At 47.0% G+C, this 25,581-nt stretch overlaps 2 protein-coding genes across 4 annotated transcripts in view; both read right to left on the bottom strand.

Annotated features, from left to right (window-relative positions):
- tarbp1 (TAR (HIV-1) RNA binding protein 1) overlaps positions 1–2,876 on the bottom strand; it is a 36,605-nt gene extending 33,729 nt beyond the window's left edge. Inside the window, exons 1-4 of the mRNA XM_071394444.1 lie at positions 1,775–2,876; positions 1,518–1,621; positions 1,333–1,402; positions 1,080–1,228 (exon numbers count right to left, since the gene is read on the bottom strand). Of these exons, the coding sequence (XP_071250545.1) occupies positions 1,080–1,228; positions 1,333–1,402; positions 1,518–1,621; positions 1,775–2,786 (1,335 nt within the window). The 5' untranslated portion in view covers positions 2,787–2,876. The remainder of the gene's footprint in view (positions 1–1,079; positions 1,229–1,332; positions 1,403–1,517; positions 1,622–1,774) is intronic.
- Positions 2,877–6,687: 3,811 nt separating this feature from the next.
- The window catches only part of LOC139571510 (FERM domain-containing protein 6), a 36,978-nt gene continuing 18,084 nt past the window's right edge, over positions 6,688–25,581 (bottom strand). Inside the window, exons 4-16 of one of the 3 annotated variants that reach the window (XM_071394447.1) lie at positions 24,287–24,366; positions 22,554–22,630; positions 22,261–22,339; positions 22,036–22,152; positions 20,450–20,605; positions 16,699–16,764; positions 15,614–15,682; positions 14,882–15,056; positions 13,480–13,788; positions 10,854–10,948; positions 8,658–8,697; positions 8,228–8,298; positions 6,688–8,092 (exon numbers count right to left, since the gene is read on the bottom strand). In XM_071394447.1, coding sequence (XP_071250548.1) covers positions 7,790–8,092; positions 8,228–8,298; positions 8,658–8,697; positions 10,854–10,948; positions 13,480–13,788; positions 14,882–15,056; positions 15,614–15,682; positions 16,699–16,764; positions 20,450–20,605; positions 22,036–22,152; positions 22,261–22,339; positions 22,554–22,630; positions 24,287–24,366 — 1,637 coding nt within the window. In that variant the 3' untranslated portion in view covers positions 6,688–7,789. Of the gene's footprint in view, positions 8,093–8,227; positions 8,299–8,657; positions 8,698–9,294; positions 9,335–10,813; positions 10,949–13,479; positions 13,789–14,881; positions 15,057–15,613; positions 15,683–16,698; positions 16,765–20,449; positions 20,606–22,035; positions 22,153–22,260; positions 22,340–22,553; positions 22,631–24,286; positions 24,367–25,581 lie in introns of all 3 variants that reach the window. The other 2 variants (XM_071394448.1, XM_071394446.1) reach the window with 2 other exon arrangements.

Here is a 25,581-nt window from a genome sequence, read left to right on the forward strand (position 1 = left end):
GTACCAGGTACCTGTGAGAAGGCCAGGGCGAAGGCAGGGCGTCAGAGCACCTGGAGTCTGGGTTGATGTTCTAACACTGACTGACAACTGTACCAGGTACCTGTGAGAAGGCCAGGGCGAAGGCAGGGCGTCAGAGCACCTGGAGTCTGGGTTGATGTTCTAACACTGACTGACAAATGTACCAGGTACCTGTGAGAAGGCCAGGGCGAAGGCAGGGCGTCAGAGCACCTGGAGTCTGGGTTGATGTTCTAACACTGACTGACAACTGTACCAGGTACCTGTGAGAAGGCCAGGGCGAAGGCAGGGCGTCAGAGCACCTGGAGTCTGGGTTGATGTTCTAACACTGACTGACAACTGTACCAGGTACCTGTGAGAAGGCCAGGGCGAAGGCAGGGCGTCAGAGCACCTGGAGTCTGGGTTGATGTTCTAACACTGACTGACAAATGTACCAGGTACCTGTGAGAAGGCCAGGGCGAAGGCAGGGCGTCAGAGCACCTGGAGTCTGGGTTGATGTTCTAACACTGACTGACAACTGTACCAGGTACCTGTGAGAAGGCCAGGGCGAAGGCAGGGCGTCAGAGCACCTGGAGTCTGGGTTGATGTTCTAACACTGACTGACAACTGTACCAGGTACCTGTGAGAAGGCCAGGGCGAAGGCAGGGCGTCAGAGCACCTGGAGTCTGGGTTGATGTTCTAACACTGACTGACAAATGTACCAGGTACCTGTGAGAAGGCCAGGGCGAAGGCAGGGCGTCAGAGCACCTGGAGTCTGGGTTGATGTTCTAACACTGACTGACAACTGTACCAGGTACCTGTGAGAAGGCCAGGGCGAAGGCAGGGCGTCAGAGCACCTGGAGTCTGGGTTGATGTTCTAACACTGACTGACAACTGTACCAGGTACCTGTGAGAAGGCCAGGGCGAAGGCAGGGCGTCAGAGCACCTGGAGTCTGGGTTGATGTTCTAACACTGACTGACAACTGTACCAGGTACCTGTGAGAAGGCCAGGGCGAAGGCAGGGCGTCGGAGCACCTGGAGTCTGGGTTGATGTTCTAACACTGACTGACAACTGTACCAGGTACCTGTGAGAAGGCCAGGGCGAAGGCAGGGCGTCGGAGCACCTGGAGTTCCAGCAGGTGATCCACTCCCTCTCTCATGACGGACTTGTTCTCACTGTGGAACATACGCTGGTACACACCCAGCAGCCATGACGGGTGGAACAGACTGACGCCTGAGAGAAGACAGGTGGATGATTGGTAGGCAGTATTTAGCGCGATTTAAAAGGTTTAGGTTGTCACCTTATGGTTGAGAGAGACACACACACACACACATCACCTTGACTATCATTCGCTGCTGTTTGGATCAACGTGTGGATTCTGTTGAGCACAGGGCGGACCACATGAATCTACACAACACAGAGGAAAGGGAATAGTTCTTTACGACGTCATAATGGTGTTATAAATGTATAATGCATTATGAAGAGGGGTTTCATAGCAAGTGCTATCCATATTATATCTTACTTGGTTCTCCTCCAGTGTCTCCATAACCAAGGCATAGTCCTCCCAGAACTCTCTGAGCAGCTTGCATCTGTCTGGGGCCCATCTGAATATGATCTCCTCATTAACTGCAAAGGACTCACATAGTTACAATTAGGTTAACCTATACAGTTCTAGAGACTTGAGTATTATTCTGTATGGTGAAGAAAATATTTTAATATGGGTAATATTATAATCAAGCCTGTCTGTCTGAATGTCAGTCACATGTAGCAGCATCTTACCTTCACTTGACACTGAACTGCTTGGAAAGTCAACCGCCTCATCCTCTGACAGAGCGACGCACCTTTTCAGCAGGTACAACGCCCGCTTCCGGGACACGTTGTCTTTGTGCGTCAGTCCATCTTGTAGAATCCTCCAGAACTGCAGAGAACGACGAGGGTCTGGTCGAGTATAGCTCAGACTTTGAGGAAGGGTGTGTTGCTGTAGTTTAGCCGGAGAGAAGAGATAGTCCGAGAGAGTTGTTAAACACAGCAAAGTGCGTTCTGTCACCACAGGTAAGTCCGTGTTTGAGCTGTCACTCTTGTGCCAGCTACACAAATCCTCTAAAATGAACTGGAGTTTACTCGCTATCCCATCCTCGCTGTAACAGTTGAGGAGAGTGAAAATAAGCCTAACGGTGATTTTGGAGACCAGAGCATCCGATAACGTCTTGATACAGGACAGGGCAGATGACAGGATCGACGTGGTCAATTCTTCGTTGGATGAGAGAGTTGGTAGGATGACTGACATGGCTTCGATAGCCACGTCGATACCCAGCCGCCCCTCACCCTGGCCGGGAAGCTCTTCCTCTGTCTCCCCGTCTGCCCGCTGGAAGGATGGCAGGACAGCGCGGGCGACTCGCCCCGAAACTGCCGTGTCACACAGTGTGTTGATGCAGACAGAAAGAAGCCTGCACACAGCGATGGTGATTTCAGCCCTTCCATCTTGCACACGTTTACCTTTGCATGCCCCGTCTCCGTTAGAGACTTTCAAGAGAAGTGGTAAACATTGTGTCCAAATGATCGATTCAACTTTTCGGAGAAAGATGTCTCTTTTTGCAGTTGAAAAGGCAACTTTGTCGCCATCGTCAGATGTGTCAGACTGGGGTAGTTTACCAATTCCGTCAATAAACGTTGTCAGTGCCTCTACTCTTTCTGTGTCCGGCCACGAGTCAGTTGGCCAGCACAACGTGTTAAACAAAGTATCCGGATCATGGCAACTTGATAAAAGGGCATTGATTAAAATAGAAGACATTTCAAAAGCCTACTTCAATGTGTTCACAGAGATTCACACATGACCTCTTGTTTCTTGCCGGTATGTAAACTTCCTGATACGTCACTCACCGTTGCCAAACGCAACTCTCGCGAGAGAAATAAACTATTTAGCAACCCAAAGCTTCAAACGAGCCCAACTGCACCATATTTGCAAATATATATATAAATACATGTGGCTCACTTAACCTGAGAAGAAGGAATTATTGTACTCTACACAACTCTATATATATATTACCTGCAAGTGAAAAAGTGTTTTATATTTCAAACATCCCTAATCTGAGACAGACCCACACCACTGACCACTCACATGTAACCTTAATTTAACTAGGCAAGTCAGTTAAAAACAAATTCTATTTACAATGATGGCCTACCCCGGCCAAACCCGGACGACGCTGGGCCAATTGTGCACCGCCCTTTGGGACTCCCAATCACGGCCTGGATTTGAAACAGGAACTGTAGTGACGCCTCATGCACTGAGATGCAGTGCCTTAGATCACTGCACCACTCGGGAGCCCAAAATAATTATTGTCAGATACAAAACCTTCCCCCCTCCCTTTCTCTCGCTCTATTAATGGCAGGTGCACTTGGTGCAACATGCAGGACATCAGACCGATTGTGTTGGGTGGTTGAGGCAGGACATCAGACTGATTGTGTTGGTGGTTGAGGCAGGACAGTCAGACTGATTGTGTTGGTGGTTGAGGCAGGACATCAGACTGATTGTGTTGGTGGTTGAGGCAGGACATCAGACTGATTGTGTTGGTGGTTGAGGCAGGACAGTCAGACTGATTGTGTTGGTGGTTGAGGCAGGACATCAGACTGATTGTGTTGGGTGGTTGAGGCAGGACAGTCAGACTGATTGTGTTGGGTGGTTGAGGCAGGACAGTCAGACTGATTGTGTTGGGTGGTTGAGGCAGGACATCAGACTGATTGTGTTGGGGGGTTGAGGCAGGACATCAGACCGATTGTGTTGGTGGTTGAGGCAGGACATCAGACTGATTGTGTTGGGGGGTTGAGGCAGGACATCAGACCGATTGTGTTGGGGGGTTGAGGCAGGACATCAGACCGATTGTGTTGGGTGGTTGAGGCAGGACATCAGACTGATTGTGTTGGGTGGTTGAAGCAGGACATCAGACTGATTGTGTTGGGGGGTTGAGGCAGGACATCAGACCGATTGTGTTGGGGGGTTGAGGCAGGACATCAGACCGATTGTGTTGGGTGGTTGAGGCAGGACATCAGACTGATTGTGTTGGGTGGTTGAGGCAGGACAGTCAGTCTGATTGTGTTGGTGGTTGAGGCAGGACATCAGACCGATTGTGTTGGGGGGTTGAGGCAGGACATCAGACCGATTGTGTTGGGTGGTTGAGGCAGGACATCAGACTGATTGTGTTGGGTGGTTGAGGCAGGACATCAGACCGATTGTGTTGGGGGGTTGAGGCAGGACAGTCAGACTGATTGTGTTGGGTGGTTGAGGCAGGACATCAGACTGATTGTGTTGGGTGGTTGAGGCAGGACATCAGACTGATTGTGTTGGGTGGTTGAAGCAGGACATCAGACTGATTGTGTTGGGGGGTTGAGGCAGGACAGTCAGACTGATTGTGTTGGGGGGTTGAGGCAGGACATCAGACTGATTGTGTTGGGGGGTTGAGGCAGGACATCAGACTGATTGTGTTGGGGGGTTGAGGCAGGACAGTCAGACTGATTGTGTTGGTGGTTGAGGCAGGACATCAGACTGATTGTGTTGGGTGGTTGAGGCAGGACAGTCAGACTGATTGTGTTGGGGGGTTGAGGCAGGACAGTCAGACTGATTGTGTTGGTGGTTGAGGCAGGACATCAGACTGATTGTGTTGGTGGTTGAGGCAGGACAGTCAGACTGATTGTGTTGGTGGTTGAGGCAGGACAGTCAGACTGATTGTGTTGGTGGTTGAGGCAGGACAGTCAGACTGATTGTGTTGGGTGGTTGAGGCAGGACAGTCAGACTGATTGTGTTGGGTGGTTGAGGCAGGACAGTCAGACTGATTGTGTTGGGGTGGTTGAGGCAGGACATCAGACTGATTGTGTTGGGTGGTTGAGGCAGGACAGTCAGACTGATTGTGTTGGGGTGGTTGAGGCAGGACATCAGACTGATTGTGTTGGGGGGTTGAGGCAGGACAGTCAGACTGATTGTGTTGGTGGTTGAGGCAGGACATCAGACTGATTGTGTTGGTGGTTGAGGCAGGACAGTCAGACTGATTGTGTTGGTGGTTGAGACAGGACAGTCAGACTGATTGTGTTGGTGGTTGAGGCAGGACAGTCAGACTGATTGTGTTGGGTGGTTGAGGCAGGACATCAGACTGATTGTGTTGGGTGGTTGAGGCAGGACAGTCAGACTGATTGTGTTGGGGGGTTGAGGCAGGACATCAGACTGATTGTGTTGGGTGGTTGAGGCAGGACAGTCAGACTGATTGTGTTGGGTGGTTGAGGCAGGACATCAGACTGATTGTGTTGGGTGGTTGAGGCAGGACATCAGACTGATTGTGTTGGGTGGTTGAGGCAGGACAGTCAGACTGATTGTGTTGGGTGGTTGAGGCAGGACATCAGACTGATTGTGTTGGTGGGTTGAGGCAGGACATCAGACTGATTGTGTTGGGTGGTTGAGGCAGGACATCAGACTGATTGTGTTGGGTGGTTGAGGCAGGACAGTCAGACTGATTGTGTTGGGTGGTTGAGGCAGGACAGTCAGACTGATTGTGTTGGGTGGTTGAGGCAGGACATCAGACTGATTGTGTTGGGTGGTTGAGGCAGGACATCAGACTGATTGTGTTGGGTGGTTGAGGCAGGACAGTCAGACTGATTGTGTTGGGTGGTTGAGGCAGGACAGTCAGACTGATTGTGTTGGGTGGTTGAGGCAGGACAGTCAGACTGATTGTGTTGGGGGGTTGAGAGGAAGGGCGATTGCAGGAGTAGCAGTAAATGCATTGGGTCACATATGAAGCTCATGTGATCTGTTGAGATTCAGTGGATCAGGAGATACTTTTCAGCATCAACGCATATAACAATATACACCAATACAACACACCAATATAACTCATCTGTTGTATTTGTTTCTACTATCAATCACTACAATAGTTATGCCTTTCATTGGAAGGAGAGTGTTCTTGAGCAAATCAACAAAAACATTCAAAAACTGGCAAATAAACTGGAGAAATAATGTCACTATTTCCTTGGATTAGTATTAAGATCATTCCATAGACCAGTGGCGTTCAAAACGTTTTCAGCGGGAACCCCATTTATTTCTGACAGAATTTCTGGGGACCAAATTTTTTTCACAATGATTTCCTAATGACATCACCCCATGCCAATATAATTTCAAACTCATGACCTTAAAATCAGTACATTCGATTTTTACATCAAATAACCTTCAATTCATAACATTTCTCTTATCAAAATGAAAAGAAACCAATAAATACATTTCAAATTTAATTTTTCTAAATATCTTTCTCAAAAACGTATATTGTCCCATTCAATAATCCATACTCTTAAATGTTTGTTTGGCGACACCCCTGCCGTTTCCCCTCAGCCCCACTAGGGGTCGCAACCGAATTTGAATATCACTGCCATTGAATGTATTGTATCAAAAAAGAGATCAGTATTTAGGTTTATCGTATCTAATCCAAAGTGCACCATTTACACACTACAGTAACAAAGAGGTAATGGACCAATATAAAAGACAACTGATTTGTGTATTGTTGTGAATTGTTGGATAATACTGCACTGTTGGAACTAGGAACAAAAGCATTTCGCTACACCCGCAATAACATCTGCTAAATATGTGTATGTGACCAATAACATTTGATTTGATTTGATTTGACCCCAATATGTGCGTTGAGCAACGTACAGAGAGATTCGTCGTCATTGCTTTATTTATAAAATCATTCCAGTGTGCATGAAGACAATCACAGAACTAGTTCATAGTAATGTGCTGCTCTACTTAGAAAGTAAAAACCTATTAGTATAGAAAGAAAACATTTAGAAATATATTTAATACACAGGAGTGAATGTAAGATTGACAAACAGTGCAAGCATGTTGAACTGTTTTTTACATTTTCATTTTTTGAGTTTTATATTTAAAAAAAAAGGATGGCAGCTATGGCAGACTTGTAATATCATCACGACAAAATACACAATCTTGTATATGTGATGTTCATTTCAGAGCATTCTTTTTTATAGACAAACTGACATACAAGGGAAACAAAAGCAAAACATAAGATTAAAAATGCTGTTGGTTATTTTTAATAATGTAATGATATGATACATTTAAATTTACACAGGATGTCAACGTGCAGTAAAGTCCTTTGCTCTTCACAACAGACCATAAAGTACTTCTAGAGATACTCCTGGTTCAAACTATGCCACGATTCACACAAACACCAATTAAGAAACTGAAGAAATGCAATGTTCACCCCTATTTACATACAGCTGTGTATAATTTACAGTTATTGATATGGTTACAATGTGTTAGTACCTCAAAGTAAAAAATATAGTAAAATAGTTGAAAATATAAGACAATTATGTACAAAGTATCTACAAAAGGTAAAACAAAAAGTATCAAACATGTTCAATAAATATGTAGAGTATGGTCTGTATTGGGATGATTATTGAAGGCGATGGCCTCCTTCCGTTTCACAATGAATGCTACCAATACCAATCGATGTCAGACTTCTTCTCTCCTCTTAAAAAGGTCCATAAAGTCCTCCAACATCTCTGTGCAGTCTCTCCCCTGTATCTGAGTCATACAGTAGAGCACAGGAAATGAAGAGGGCCATCCATGGTCCTTGATGTAACCGGGCCAGCACAGTACAGTTGGGCCCGGTTGTGTAAAAACGTTATGTTCTACAGTTAGAACTCCCGCTGCATGCAGCCACTCCCCTGTATCCTACAGTTTCATTGGACGGGGATGTAGGTAGAGAACAGGCTTGAAGAAGGACATTGGGCCTCTGTGTTGTTCTACAGTATAAACTCCAACAGCTGTTCGTCTCCCAGTAGATCCAGAGACAGGCAGTTCATAGACCTGTGTCCATAGAAGGTGCCCTTAGCCGGGCAGTGGAGGGGGAGGTAGTAGCCCCCGTTGTTACACCCTGGGGGGCTCTTAGCGTTACTCTGGGAGTCCGGGAGGGGCAGGCCAAAGGTGTAGCTGTGGGAGGAGTCAGGGGGTAGAGTCGTGCCGAGGGGGGCGGGAGGGGGGAAGAGGCGAACGTCATCCAGACTCTGGCTGTGGCGGTCCACGCAATGGGATCTTGACTTCAGGATCTGCAATACAGAGAGAGAGAGAAAGAAAGCGAGAGAGTGAGTTTATGAAAGTAATAAGTGATGGAAGGAGAGGAAACATGGAGTATCCTGAGAAAGGAGGAAGAGGAAGATCGAGGAGGAGGATATGGGTCTTACCTGTCCCAGGGTATCTTTGCTGCGTAGTGTCACCAGGTCTTCATCTCTGTCTACCTGATCCCCCTTGAATCCTGTTAAAATGACATCACTGTAGTCAGCTAGAGGCAGGTATTTGGACTCCATTTTACACTCACATTTCAATTCAGGAATGCAAGAATCTGAAATATCATCTCATTCCCAGGCCACTAGGTGGCATATGAGACTCAATTGTAATGTTCTTTATGAACAAACTCTCATCTCTGCTAAAGTTTCAGTAGAACTAGTTAAACTAGTAGCAGTAGTACTTTCCCCCAGATATATATATAGAATAAATGCAAGTTTTGGTAGTACGATATTCAAAACACTTCTCTAATGTCCTATATGTTGTCAGTTGTTAAAATACTTACAATATAATGTGATAAGAACTCATATAGCTTACAACCTCACTCACCTTCACAATGAGTCTCTGAGGTGAGCACGGGACAATCAACCTCACTCACCTTCACAATGAGTCTCTGGGCTGAGCACGGGACAATCAACCTCACTCACCTTCACAATGAGTCTCTGGGCTGAGCACGGGACAATCAACCTCACTCACCTTCACAATGAGTCTCTGGGCTGAGCACGGGACAATCAACCTCACTCACCTTCACAATGAGTCTCTGGGCTGAGCACGGGACAATCAACCTCACTCACCTTCACAATGAGTCTCTGGGCTGAGCACGGGACAATCAACCTCACTCACCTTCACAATGAGTCTCTGGGCTGAGCACGGGACAATCAACCTCACTCACCTTCACAATGAGTCTCTGGGGTGAGCACGGGACAATCAACCTCACTCACCTTCACAATGAGTCTCTGGGGTGAGCACGGGACAATCAACCTCACTCACCTTCACAATGAGTCTCTGGGGTGAGCACGGGACAATCAACCTCACTCACCTTCACAATGAGTCTCTGGGGTGAGCACGGGACAATCAACCTCACTCACCTTCACAATGAGTCTCTGGGGTGAGCACGGGACAATCAACCTCACTCACCTTCACAATGAGTCTCTGGGGTGAGCACGGGACAATCAACCTCACTCACCTTCACAATGAGTCTCTGAGGTGAGCACGGGACAATCAACCTCACTCACCTTCACAATGAGTCTCTGGGGTGAGCACGGGACAATCAACCTCACTCACCTTCACAATGAGTCTCTGGGCTGAGCACGGGACAATCAACCTCACTCACCTTCACAATGAGTCTCTGGGCTGAGCACGGGACAATCAACCTCACTCACCTTCACAATGAGTCTCTGAGGTGAGCACGGGACAATCAACTTCACTCACCTTCACAATGAGTCTCTGGGGTGAGCACGGGACAATCAACCTCACTCACCTTCACAATGAGTCTCTGGGGTGAGCACGGGACAATCAACCTCACTCACCTTCACAATGAGTCTCTGGGGTGAGCACGGGACAATCAACCTCACTCACCTTCACAATGAGTCTCTGGGGTGAGCACGGGACAATCAACCTCACTCACCTTCACAATGAGTCTCTGGGGTGAGCACGGGACAATCAACCTCACTCACCTTCACAATGAGTCTCTGAGCTGAGCACGGGACAATCAACCTCACTCACCTTCACAATGAGTCTCTGGGGTGAGCACGGGACAATCAACCTCACTCACCTTCACAATGAGTCTCTGAGCTGAGCACGGGACAATCAACCTCACTCACCTTCACAATGAGTCTCTGGGGTGAGCACGGGACAATCAACCTCACTCACCTTCACAATGAGTCTCTGGGGTGAGCACGGGACAATCAACCTCACTCACCTTCACAATGAGTCTCTGGGGTGAGCACGGGACAATCAACCTCACTCACCTTCACAATGAGTCTCTGGGGTGAGCACGGGACAATCAACCTCACTCACCTTCACAATGAGTCTCTGGGCTGAGCACGGGACAATCAACCTCACTCACCTTCACAATGAGTCTCTGGGCTGAGCACGGGACAATCAACCTCACTCACCTTCACAATGAGTCTCTGGGGTGAGCACGGGACAATCAACCTCACTCACCTTCACAATGAGTCTCTGGGGTGAGCACGGGACAATCAACCTCACTCACTTTCACAATGAGTCTCTGGGGTGAGCACGGGACAATCAACCTCACTCACCTTCACAATGAGTCTCTGGGGTGAGCACGGGACAATCAACCTCACTCACCTTCACAATGAGTCTCTGAGCTGAGCACGGGACAATCAACCTCACTCACCTTCACAATGAGTCTCTGGGGTGAGCACGGGACAATCAACCTCACTCACTTTCACAATGAGTCTCTGAGCTGAGCACGGGACAATCAACCTCACTCACCTTCACAATGAGTCTCTGGGGTGAGCACGGGACAATCAACCTCACTCACCTTCACAATGAGTCTCTGGGGTGAGCACGGGACAATCAACCTCACTCACCTTCACAATGAGTCTCTGGGGTGAGCACGGGACAATCAACCTCACTCACTTTCACAATGAGTCTCTGGGGTGAGCACGGGACAATCAACCTCACTCACCTTCACAATGAGTCTCTGGGGTGAGCACGGGACAATCAACCTCACTCACCTTCACAATGAGTCTCTGGGGTGAGCACGGGACAATCAACCGACACGCCCTCAATCAGCTCAGCCAATCTCAGCATTTCCTCTGGGTCGTCCACGGAAACCTCTCCTGGACTGTCCACACTGGCCTGCTGGGTCTCTGTAGAGGAGAAGCAGAATACTTAGTGGAATTACTACTTTTGAATGAACGATCCATGTGTCCAGTAGTATTCCACTTAGAATGAAGCGATATACACAACAGGTGACATCAATAAGGGATCATAGCTTTCACTGTGATTCACCTGGTCAGTCTGTCATGGAAAGTGTCTCTGGAACAGAGGAATGAATCCATAAATAAAACTATGTCTTTGTTCTAATAACCACACTAACATACCATGTAGAATTAAGCAAAGTATTTGGCAAGCATTCTAAGTGGTATTCTAGTGTGGATATTGGAACGCAGCCACAGTTAACTGAACATGGAATATTTATTCTAAACCGCAGGTATGTGTGTATGTATGTATGTATGTATGTATGTATGTATGTATGTATGTATGTATGTATGTATGTATGTATGTATGTATGTATGTATGTATGTATATGTGTGTGTGTGTGTATTACTTGAGTAACAGGGCAGCAGACCATAAACAGGTCATTCTGTGGGCTGTGGGAGGATGGGAGTAAAACATCTTTGCATAATCTTTATCTTTAAAACTTTTGTGAAGATAAGAGATGAATGCCAGTAGCATACTTCCTGAACACTGAATTCCTGAACACTGACAAATCATGTTGCTGTTGCTCCACTTCTGATGACTCACCAAGTAACATGGCAGATGTTCTACACCTATCTTTATGTTGAGTGATTGAGACTAGTAGGGTGTCCAATCAAAAAGACATATTTTGACCAATGGGTAAAACAATATGTTAATTGTGTAGACAATCCTCTAAGAAAACCAATGGTTCAAACCTCATGTCTCCATCATAATCCGTTCCAAACTAATTGGAGTTTTTACCCTTGTAGGATGGTCAAGATCAGGGCGACTAAATCAATGGAGGCCAGAGAAGAAAACGTGGTCATAAATCAGGAGAATAGCATCGTGTCAGAATTAAGGCCCACTGACAGCCATACCGTTGAACTCTACAGACAGACAGCCATACCGTTGAACTCTACAGACAGACAGCCATACCGTTGAACTCTACAGACAGACAGCCATACCGTTCAACTCTACAGACAGACAGCCATACCGTTGAACTCTACAGACAGACAGCCATACCGTTGAACTCTACAGACAGACAGCCATACCGTTCAACTCTACAGACAGACAGCCATACCGTTCAGCTCTACAGACAGACAGCCATACCGTTCAGCTCTACAGACAGACAGCCATACCGTTCAGCTCTACAGACAGACAGCCATACCGTTCAGCTCTACAGACAGACAGGCTCACCGTTCAACTCTACAGACAGACAGCCATACCGTTCAGCTCTACAGACAGACAGCCATACCGTTCAGCTCTACAGACAGACAGGCTCACCGTTCAACTCTACAGACAGACAGGCTCACCGTTCAACTCTACAGACAGACAGGCTCACCGTTCAACTCTACAGACAGACAGGCTCACCGTTCAACTCTACAGACAGACAGGCTCACCGTTCAACTCTACAGACAGACAGGCTCACCGTTCAACTCTACAGACAGACAGGCTCACCGTTCAACTCTACAGACAGACAGGCTCACCGTTCAACTCTACAGACAGGCTCACCGTTCAACTCTACAGACAGACAGGCTCACCGTTCAACTCTACAGACAGACAGGCTCACCGTTCAACTCTACAGACAGACAGGCTCACCGTTGAACTTGTAATTTTTCTTCTCAAATCCAGAGGACATAAAATAATATAGAGGTAAGATAGATATCAATTTTGAGACATGACATTTAGTATTTGCATATTTTACTATACACTGTTCATATTAAATGTGAAGTTCCTGTTCTTTTTCGAAGATTTATCAGAAAAACAAACGTATCTCTGAAACGTCAAAGGAACATTTATTTCAGCTCATGATGTTAATTTTGCTTTTCGTGACCTGCAAGAAACAACTTTGTAGACAACCACAACGTAAAATCCTCAAAAAGTCGCAGCCGAGAAAGCTGCACTGCTCTGCACCGCTCTGTCAACGCTCTGAACCGCTCTGAACCGCTCTGTCAACGCTCTGTCAACGCTCTGAACCGCTCTGTCAACGCTCTGTCACCGCTCTTGCACCGCTCTGCACCGCTCTGCACCGCTCTGCTTATTTTCAGATATATTAGGTCATGAAATCCAACTGGTTGGGTATAATGTTAATAATATGAATGATACGTCAGAGAAAGACCCCACTGAACGATTCAGAACACGAAGAATCATATTTGTCGTGGTCAAATGTATTTCATAACACAAGGAAGTTAAATTTCATCACAAAAGCTTATTGTCACCCACTCCAGGTAGAGTGGATGGACACCATACATTGCGTAGGAGTAAGGTTGCCTGACCTAAGATATTGGATCAAGCTGCATCAGATACACACTATCAGACTGCCACTTTCTGTCCGTCTCTCTCTCACACACACACACACACACACACACACACACACACACACACACACACACACACACACACTTCGACTGATACCTTAAACTCTAACCTCCTCTCTCACCTTCCTCCTGCCACTCCTCTTCATCAGTGCGTGCTTTGCTGCCCGTGTCCACGCCCGAAGTGTGAGAACTCCCGTGACTCGCCGCCGAACTGAAACACTTCTCCATCCTCTTCCTCAGCCCAGTCTCCTCCTCCATGGACGCCATCTCCATGGAGATGCTGCTGTGTTGCCGTGTCGCATCGCGGTCTGCCTCGATGCCCGAGCTGGAGGTAGAGTGTCGGGACAAGCCGGGGCTGCCCCCCTCGCTGCCCCCTGGAGGGTCTACATCCAGGTCATCACTGATGTACGACTCCCTGTAGCGCTTCTTCTCTGGAGGGGGACAGAGAGGGGAGGAGGACCGGAGGGGAGGAGGATGTTCAAATTAAGCCATTCATTCACAGAGGAGAGGAGAGAATAGAAGAGAGGGGAGGAGAAGAGAGGGGAGGAGAATAGAGGAGAGGAGAATAGAGGAGAGGAGAGAATAGAGGAGAAGAGAGGGGAGGAGAATAGAGGAGAGGAGAGAATAGAGGAGAAGAATAGAGGAGAATAAGAGAGGGGAGGAGAAGAGGGGAGGAGAGAATAGAGGAGAATAGAGGAGAGGAGGAGAATAGAGGAGAGGAGAGAATAGAGGAGAGGAGAGAATAGAGGAGAAGAAGAGAGGGGAGGAGAAGAGGGGAGGAGAGAAGAGGAGAAGAGGGGAGGAGAAGGAGAGAATAGAGGAGAAGAGAGGGGAGGAGAAGAGGGGAGGAGAGAATAGAGGAGAAGAGAGGGGAGGAGAAGAGAGGAGAGGAGAGAATAGAGGAGAAGAGAGGGGAGGAGAAGAGAGGGGAGGAGAGGAGAGAAGAGGGGGGAGGAGAATAGAGGAGGAGAGAATAGAAGAGAGGGGAGGAGAATAGAGGAGAGGAGAGAAAAGAGGGGAGGAGAATATAGGAGAGGAGAGAATAGAGGAGGAGAATAGAGGAGAGGAGAGAATAGAGGAGAAGAAGAGAGGGAGGAGAATAGAGGAGAAGAAGAGAGGGAGGAGAATAGAGGAGAAGAGAGGGGAGGAGAGAATAGAGGAGAAGAGAGGGGAGGAGAATAGAGGAGAGGAGTAGAGGAGAATAGAGGAGAGGAGTAGAGGAGAAGAGAGGAGAGGAGAGAATAGAGGAGAATAGAGGGGAGGAGAATAGAGGAGAAGAAGAGGGGAATAGAGGAGAGGAGTAGAGAGGAGAAACACTGGAAATTTGGCTTCAAACAGATTAAAATGTAAATGCAATCAAGAACATTAGTTATCATGTTACTTCATAGATAACCATTAGTTATGGTGTTACTCCATAGATAACCATTAGTTATGGTGTTACTCCATAGATAACCATTAGACCTCATCTCTAATCACTCTGAAACACATTACCCTCCCCTCCTCTCTCCCTCCCTCCCCACTCACCCTCGCTGTCCTCCAGCTGTCGGAGGTGTTTGAGGGCAGGCTGGAGACTGAGGTAGAGTCGGTGGCTGTTGCTGAGGTGCAGGAGGAGGTGGCGCGAGCGGAACGGAGACCCAGTGTAGTAGACCAGCTTCCTGGCCGACGGCAGACCATCTGGCTGGATCTCAAACTTCTTCCCCTGAAGGAACAGGAGAAGGGAGGGCAACATGATGACATCATTATTTATTCATTTATTTGACCAGGTAGATTGAGTAAGAACACTAGGCGGCAGGTAGCCTAGCGGTTAAGAGCAGGTAGCCTAGCGGTTAAGAGCAGGTAGCCTAGCGGTTAAGAGCATTGGGCCAGTGACCGAAAGGTTGCTGGTTTGAATCCCCAAGCTGACTAGGTGAAAAATCTGTCTGTGCCCTTGAGCAAGGGACTTAACCCTAATTGCTCATGTAAGTTGCTCTGGATAAGAGTGTCTACTAAATGACTAAAATGTCAATGTAAAATGTAACCCTGAGGACGGGAGGACATGGTGGAATCCTACACAGCTCAGTGTAATTAAAACCCTCATTAAATAATCATTCTAATACCACTTCATTTAAAAGACAATGGGTAGATAAGAGCATGGCGTTAGTAAGGCCAAGGCTGTGGGTTCAATTCCCACCGGGATCACATACACCTCCACTAACAATGCATGCACTCACTGTACAGGAAGTCACTTTACATATGTTAATATAAAGTGGAGGGTACCAGGAAGGTGAGTCGTCCCACGTTGGACCAGGGGAAGTCATAGAGAAGCTGGCGGATGTTATCCGCCTCCTGAGGAAATGACACACACATTACAAAGACATTGGTTACACTTCCATTGAAGGGTTTATTAGTAGCTTATATGGACAGTGAATCATTAGTTCATATGTAATAAATCATTAATAAACAGTTTTAAAGTATGAACCAAACTCATTGGGTCAAAATCATCTTTTGGGTGTTTTGCCAAATAGTGAGCTTCTGTGGTGTCAAAGGGCTGGTCTTCGTGAGCATATGGAGAGATTCATACTTTATTCACAAGTCCAGATTGTATCATGTAATACAGTTTTAAAGAAAACATTACAGGTTTGGCTTGACAGGAAGATGTACAATCCAACATGTGTTTCTCTCCTTTTTCAGTGGGCCATCTGGACCTTGCTTAGACCAAGAGGCCTGATAGGTCCTCACAGTCTCTCACCTCACCTCATACCACCTCACACAACCTCATACCACCTCACCTCAACTCACCTCACCAGTCTACTGGGTATGTAATCACCTCAACCCCCCTAAATCACTACGGACCCCAGACCCCTAACTAATCCTCCAAGAGTGTGTGTGTGTGTGTGTGTGTGTGTGTGTGTGTGTGTGTCTAATCCTCCCAGATGGCCTCTGACGGACAAATCAAAAGGCTGAGGTGGGATGGCCCCCAGCCCATGGGATTGTCCTAAATGGCACCCTATTCCCTACATTGTGCACTACTACCTATAAGGCTCTAGTCAAAAGTAGTGCACTATATAGGGAATAGGGTGCCATTTGGACTCAAACCATGCAATGTTTTACTGCTGTTTCTGGATAACCTACACATTCCTCACATGGTTGATGTAGAGGGCATAGTAGGAGGAGGAGGGTGGATGATTTGAGAGGAGGCAGGTTCACACTGACACACACACAGATGGGACACACGTAGACAGATGGGACACATATCCTCAAACACAGCAACATTAACCCCCCCCCCCCCCCCACACACACTGACACACGTAGACAGATGGGACACATATCCTCAAACACAGCAACATTAACCCCCCCCCCACCTGATAAAGCTGCATTCCTCTGAGGGTCAGCCCCAGCAGAGCTGTGCCTCTCTCTTCTTTCTTGTCCTGAGAGACAGAAGGATTGAAGAAGGAGAATGAAGGATGAGGTGTCAGTCAAACATCTGAGCCCCCCAAGATAACAAGATAACAGGAAATCCCACAGCCACATAACCCCAACCCACAGCCATATAACCCAACCCACAGCCATATAACCCAACCCACAGCCATATAACCCCAACCCACAGCCATATAACCCAACCCACAGCCATATAACCCAACCCACAGCCACATAACCCCAACCCACAGCCATATAACCCAACCCACAGCCATATAACCCAACCCACAGCCATATAACCCAACCCACAGCCATATAACCCAACCCACAGCCATATAACCCCAACCCACAGCCATATAACCCCAACCCACAGCCACATAACCCCCACCCACAGCCACATAACCCCCACCCACAGCCACATAACCCCAACCCACAGCCACATAACCCCAACCCACAGCCACATAACCCCAACCCACAGCCACATAACCCCAACCCACAGCCACATAACCCCAACCCACAGCCACATAACCCCAACCCACAGCCACATAACCCCAACCCACAGCCACATAACCCCAACCCACAGCCACATAACCCCAACCCACAGCCACATAACCCCAACCCACAGCCACATAACCCCAACCCACAGCCACATAACCCCAACCCACAGCCACATAACCCCAACCCACAGCCACATAACCCCAACCCACAGCCACATAACCCCCACCCACAGCCATATAACCCCACCCACAGCCACATAACCCCAACCCACATAACCCCAACCCACAGCCACATAACCCCAACCCACAGCCACATAACCCCAACCCACAGCCATATAACCCCAACCCACAGCCACATAACCCCAACCCACAGCCATATAACCCCAACCCACAGCCACATAACCCCAACCCACAGCCACATAACCCCAACCCACAGCCACATAACCCCAACCCACAGCCACATAACCCCAACCCACAGCCACATAACCCCAACCCACAGCCACATAACCCCAACCCACAGCCACATAACCCCAACCCACAGCCACATAACCCAACCCACAGCCACATAACCCAACCCACAGCCACATAACCCAACCCACAGCCACATAACCCCAACCCACAGCCACATAACCCCAACCCACAGCCATATAACCCAACCCACAGCCATATAACCCCAACCCACAGCCATATAACCCCAACCCACAGCCATATAACCCCAACCCACAGCCATATAACCCCAACCCACAGCCATATAACCCCAACCCACAGCCATATAACCCAACCCACAGCCTATAACCCCAACCCACAGCCACATAACCCCAACCCACAGCCACATAACCCCAACCCACAGCCATATAACCCCAACCCACAGCCATATAACCCAACCCACAGCCTAACCCCAACCCACAGCCATATAACCCAACCCACAGCCATATAACCCCAACCCACAGCCATATAACCCCAACCCACAGCCATATAACCCAACCCACAGCCATATAACCCAACCCACAGCCATATAACCCCAACCCACAGCCACATAACCCCAACCCACAGCCACATAACCCCAACCCACAGCCTAACCCCAACCCACAGCCATATAACATTAACCCCAACCCACAGCCTAACCCCAACCCACAGCCTAACCCCTCCACTCCTCCACTGGGAACATTTGCTGAACCCCAAATGTCACCCTACTCCCTATTTAGTGCCCTCCTTTTGATCAGGACCCATTCAGCTCTGGTCTAAAGTAGTGCACTATACAGGGAATAGGGTACCATTTGGGAGGCTAACATTGGGCTGGACTCGGAAAAAGCAGACGCAAATGGATGTACTGTATCAGCCTCTGTTACCTAATACACCCCCCCCCCCCCCAATAAGGCCAACTGGATAGATTCTTTTAAGAGTAACAATTCAAATATCTCTGTTTAGACGTCTGTCAGCAGTGGCTCTGTGCCATACATGTTGAAACTCCATATCTCTGTTTAGACGTCTGTCTGCAGCGGCTCTGTGCCATACATGTTGAAACTCCATATCTCTGTTTAGACGTCTGTCTGCAGCGGCTCTGTGCCATACACGTTGAAACTCCATATCTCTGTTTAGACGTCTGTCTGCAGCGGCTCTGTGCCATACACGTTGAAACTCCATATCTCCGTTTAGACGTGGCTCTGTGCCATACATGTTGAAACTCCATATCTATGTTTAGACGTCTGTCTGCAGCGGCTCTGTGCCATACACGTTGAAACTCCATATCTCTGTTTAGACGTCTGTCTGCAGCGGCTCTGTGCCATACACGTTGAAACTCCATATCTCTGTTTAGACGTCTGTCTGCAGCGGCTCTGTGCCATACACGTTGAAACTCCATATCTCTGTTTAGACGTCTGTCTGCAGCGGCTCTGTGCCATACACGTTGAAACTCCATATCTCTGTTTAGACGTCTGTCTGCAGCGGCTCTGTGCCATACACGTTGAAACTCCATATCTCTGTTTAGACGTCTGTCTGCAGCGGCTCTGTGCCATACACGTTGAAACTCCATATCTCTGTTTAGACGTCTGTCAGCAGTGGCTCTGTGCCATACACGTTGAAACTCCATATCTCTATTTAGACGTCTGTCTGCAGCGGTTCTGTGCCATACACGTTGAAACTCCATATCTTTGTTTAGACGTCTGTCAGCAGTGGCTCTGTGCCATACACGTTGAAACTCCATATCTCTGTTTAGACGTCTGTCAGCAGTGGCTCTGTGCCATACACGTTGAAACTCCATATCTCTGTTTAGACGTGGCTCTGTGCCATACATGTTGAAACTCCATATCTATGTTTAGACGTCTGTCAGCAGTGGCTCTGTGCCATACACGTTGAAACTCCATATCTCTGTTTAGACGTGGCTCTGTGCCATACATGTTGAAACTCCATATCTATGTTTAGACGTGGCTCTGTGCCATACACGTTGAAACTCCATATCTCTGTTTAGACGTCTCTCTGCAGCGGCTCTGTGCCATACACGTTCAAACTCCATATCTCTGTTTAAACGTCTGTCTGCAGCGGCTCTGTGCCATACATGTTGAAACTCCATATCTCTGTTTAGACATCTGTCAGCAGTGGCTCTGTGCCATACACGTTGAAACTCCATATCTTTGTTTAGACGTCTGTCAGCAGTGGCTCTGTGCCATACACGTTGAAACTCCATATCTCTGTTTAAACGTCTGTCTGCAGCGGCTCTGTGCCATACACGTTGAAACTCCATATCTCTGTTTAGACATCTGTCTGCAGCGGCTCTGTGCCATACACGTTGAAACTCCATATCTCTGTTTAGACGTCTCTCTGCAGTGGCTCTGTGCCATACATGTTGAAACTCCATATCTCTCTTTAGACGTCTGTCTGCAGCGGCTCTGTGCCATACATGTTGAAATTCCATGTGAAACTATTTCAGTGATTGTTTGTGTACGTGTAGTGTTTTACGCTTTGGCTAATTTTGAAAACACACAATAACTTTTGCTTGCTTCAGCCTAATAAATGCGGGCTGTGGACAAGGATTATTCAGTACAGCAAGAAGAGGGTACACCTCCCTCCTGAGTCTAGTTCCTCTCTAGGCATCTTCCTTTTTGGGAAATGTTCCTGGCCACTGAGCTCCTGTCTCTGTTTGGTCTTTGGGGTCTTAAGACATTTGAATGATTGCTTCACTCTGCTGAGATCTCTGACTGACCTTCTGTAGCCTGTAGAAGGTGACGGGGACGTCCTCGAGACGACAGGCCTCTTTGATGAAGTGGAGAACCGCATCACGTGGCGTCATGCCCCACAGCTCCTTGTGTACCTTGGGACCGTGACAGAGCAGGTAGTCCACCCCACGCTTCGCCACAATCTGAAGATGGAAAGAGGGAACAACACACATTGGTTCAATATTACTGTAGAACAGCGGTCTACAACCTTTTCTATCGTGAGAGCTACTTTAAAAAAATTAAATAACGTTGCGAGCTACTCTTTTTTTCTAGCTTTCAAATAGGCACATTCTTCTCCTCTCCTCTACCCTGCAACTCTTCCCAGGGTCCGTGATGTGCAAGAGATGTGTTTTCTGCCAATATACCTAGTAAAATAATGTTCATAAAATTATATTTTGTATTTTCTAGAATTCGGTTTTCTCCCATTTCAGAAGAAAGTTCTTTGTTTCTGGCCATTTTGAGCCTGTAATCGAACCCAGAAAATGCTGATGCTCCAGATACTCAACTAGTCTAAAGAAGGCCAGTTTTATTGCGTCTTTAAGTCAGCACAACAGTTTTCAGCTGTGCTAACATAATTGCAAAAGGGTTTTCGAATGATCAATTTTAAAATGATAAACTTGGATTAGCTAACACAATGTGTCATTGGAACACAGGAGTGATGGTTTCTGATAATGGGCCTCTGTACGCCTATGTAGATATTCCATAAAAAATGTGCTGTTTCCAGCCCCAATAATAATTTACAACATTAACGATGTCTATACTGTATTTCTGATCAATTTGATGTTATTTAAAAAATGGACAAAAAAAAAGAAGCTTTTCTTTCAAAAACAAGGACATTTCTAAGTGACCCCAAACTTTTGAACGGTAGTGTAGATCTGTCAGGTAAGCCTACAAGACAGTTATCATTAGCATCTCTTACTGGCTACATACTGAGTTTTCACCAAACAGACAGACAGAGGCAATATTGGTGGAAATTAATTGCCAGATATTGTGTTACGTTTGGCTTTTCAAACCAATAGCATCTAACCAGGGATGGGATCATGTCGAAGTGGCTTTGATTGGATAGTAGCCAGGAGCTTTATGTTCACAACAGTTTGCATGGAACACGTGAAAATATACATTACTTTCAGAATTGATTGGCGAGCGACTCATAGGTGGGCTGCAAGCTACTGGCAGCTCGCCATCAGCGGTGGAGAAAGTATCCAATTGTCATACTTAGTAAAAGTAAAGATACCCTAATAGAAAATGACTCAAGTAAAAGTAAGTCACCAAGTAAAATACTACTTGAGTAAAAGTCTTTGGTTTTAAATATAATTAAGTATAAAAAGTAAATTATACGAATCATTTCAAATTCCTTAAATTAAGCAAACCAGACAACTGACTGTCTTGAGAGAGAGAGAGACACAGAGAGAGACACAGAGACAGATTTTCTTGAGAGAGAAAAACAGAGAGACCACATTCAGACAATATCGCTGTAGAACCATTTCCTGAGAATGGCAGTGGCCACATGTAAGAAAATGTATGGTATCTCAACACGTAGACTTCCCCAGGCCCCACACACTCTCACACTTACCCAGGGAGGGAAGTACTCTTTGGGTTGGAAGTAGCGGGTGCCTCCCTGGTTCTTCCCAGGTAGGGGATGATCCTCCAGGTCAGCTTGTAGAGCATACCCAGCCAGCTGGAAGTACACCTGGAAAATGGGATTTCATTGTGTTATTGTGTATTTTTGAATGTTTGTGATTGTCATACGATGAAGAAATCTAAAATAAAATGTTTGAAAGAAAGAACACAAGTACACCTCCTCCTGCTGACGACACTCTGAACGTAACACCCTCTCCCTCAGGTCAGAGAAGTACAGACGCCTCGCCTTCCGCTCACTGGGGGGGAGGTAGAGAGAGGCAGGGGCACTAGATTTAATTACAACGGAGTTGTAGGAGGTAAAGGGAGTTAATGAGATACAGAGCTGGGTATATTAAATCCTCATTTTTGGAGGGAGACCTCGAGTGCATTGTTGTCGGTTCCAGCAACGGGTCTGAAGGATGATGGTATGTTCAGAGCATTAGGAAATAAGCATGTTGTTTGGAGCCTCACCAGATGAGCCTGCCGTTCTCCACATAGTACTGCACCTTGAGGCAGAGCACCAGGGGGAGGGATCTCTTCTGTAACCCCTGAGGAAACAACACAACCATGGTGAAACACCCCAACACAACCATGGTGAAACACCCCAACACAACCATGGTGAAACACCCCACAACCATGGTGAAACACCCCACAACCATGGTGAAAACACCCCCAACCATGGTGAAACACCCCAACACAACCATGGTGAAACACCCCAACACAACCATGGTGAAACACCCCAACACAACCATGGTGAAACACCCCAACACAACCATGGTGAAACACCCCAACACAACCATGGTGAAACACCCCACCCCACAACCATGGTGAAACACCCCACCCCACAACCATGGTGAAACACCCCACCCCACAACCATGGTGAAACACCCCAACACAACCATGGTGAAACACCCCACCCCACAACCATGGTGAAACACCCCACCCCACAACCATGGTGAAACACCCCACAACCATGGTGAAACACCCCACCCCACAACCATGGTGAAACACAACACAACCATGGTGAAAGACCCCACCCCACAAACATGGTGAAACACAACACAACTATGGTGAAACACCCCACCCCACAACTATGGTGAAACACCCCACCCCACAAACATGGTGAAACACCCCACCCCACAACCATGGTGAAACACTCCACCCCACCCCACAACCATGGTGAAAACCCCACCCCACAACCATGGTGAAACACCCCACCCCACAACCATGGTGAAACACCCCACCCCACAACCATGGTGAAACACCCCACCCCACAACCATGGTGAAACACCCCACCCCACAACCATGGTGAAACAACCATGGTGAAACACAACACAACCATGGTGAAACAACACAACCATGGTGAAACACAACACAACCATGATGAAACACAACACAACCATGATGAAACACAACACAACCATGATGAAACACAACACAACCATGATGAAACACAACACAACCATGGTGAAACACAACACAACCATGGTGAAACACAACACAACCATGGTGAAACACAACACAACCATGGTGAAACACAACACAACCATGATGAAACACAACACAACCATGATGAAACACAACACAACCAAGATGAAACACAACCATGATGAAACACAACACAACCATGATGAAACACAACACAACCATGATGAAACACAACACAACCATGATGAAACACAACACAACCATGATGAAATACAACACAACCATGATGAAACACAACACAACCATGGTGAAACACAACACAACCATGGTGAAACACAACACAGTGATGCCAGTGCTGGACATCTTTATAATAGAAGACGGGACACAACACAACCATGGGTGAAACAACACAACCATGGGTGAAACAACACAACCATGATGAAACACAACCATGATGAAACACAACCATGATGAAACAACACAACCATGGGTGAAACAACACAACCATGATGAAACAACACAGTGATGCCAGTGTTGGACATCTTTATAATAGAAGACGGGACACAACACAACCACGGGTGAACGAATGGGCCTGGTAATGCAATGTAAAGGCATAGCATGAACTATTTGTCATGTTAAGAACAATACACAGCTAGATACAGGGCAGTGGGCTGCAGTGAGCTGGTGGGTTAACGAGGGAGGTGTGTGTTCTGATACATGCCAGAAACAATCCATGTCAGAATACATCAATAAGTAAATTATTGGAGCACTCTTACCTTCCCTGAATCTTGCTTCCATTCCTTAGGGAAATACTTGGTCAGCTTATCTTCCATGTCCAGAAAGATGTGCTCATTGTCTGAGGTAAAACAGGAGACCCTCAGTCAAACAAAAGAATAATTAACTCATGCGTAAAATCTGCCTAACAATGACATTAGAGTAAAGAAAGAAAGAAAACACTTGTTCTTCCATTGGTGTGGTCAATGCAACCAGCAGGCAAACGACACAACTGTTGTGTTGACAGCTATGCTAATGCTAATACATGCCTGTTGACAGCTATGCTAATGCTAATATGCCTGTTTGCTTATAGGCTCTGCTAGCATACCGGCTCAGGAAGAAAGTAACACTATTGATTGTTGGCTCGCTAGGCCTGCAGAGTAAACCGGACTACAAAAACCATGGATATTTATGAAACGCTTATGTACTTCTTATGAATGTGTTATGTATGCTTATGAATGTGTTATGAATGCGTTATGTATGCTTATGAATGCATTATGTATGCTTATGAATGCGTTATGTATGCTTATGAATGCATTATGTATGCTTAGGAATGTGTTATGAAGTACTTATTTACGTACCCTTCAAATGGAGTGTTAATAATGAATCACCTTGTATGTTTAATCCTCATTCTAATAGCTCTTTGTTCTTAAGGAATACAAAACAAAAACAAAATAATGACATTTATCTCCTTTCATCACAAATGATCTCAATGTGTTTTCTTTCAACAGTTGGACTGATAAGATGGTTGCAGCTGTGAGGAAAGTGATAAAGGGGGGGGGGGGGCTGTATCAATGTGTTAGATACAAATCACCAAATCATCCACTGGGGATTGTTTCGTCCTGTCTCTGGTACACCCCTGCTCCAACCTAACATGTTCTACTGGGGTTTGTATCATCCTGTCTCTGGTACACCCCTGCTCCAACCTAACATGTTCTACTGGGGTTTGTAACATCCTGTCTCTGGTACACCCCTGCTCCAACCTAACATGTTCTACTGGGGTTTGTATCCTCCTGTCTCTGGTACACCCCTGTTCCAACCTAACATGTTCTACTGGGGTGTGTAACATCCTGTCTCTGGTACACCCCTGCTCCAACCTAACATGTTCTACTGGGGTGTGTATCCTCCTGTCTCTGGTACACCCCTGCTCCAACCTAACATGTTCTACTGGGGTTTGTAACATCCTGTCTCTGGTACACCCCTGCTCCAACCTAACATGTTCTACTGGGGTTTGTATCCTCCTGTCTCTGGTACACCCCTGTTCCAACCTAACATGTTCTACTGGGGTGTGTAACAT

Source organism: Salvelinus alpinus, chromosome 3 (assembly GCF_045679555.1).
Source record: "Salvelinus alpinus chromosome 3, SLU_Salpinus.1, whole genome shotgun sequence".
NCBI classification, from domain to species: domain Eukaryota; kingdom Metazoa; phylum Chordata; class Actinopteri; order Salmoniformes; family Salmonidae; genus Salvelinus; species Salvelinus alpinus.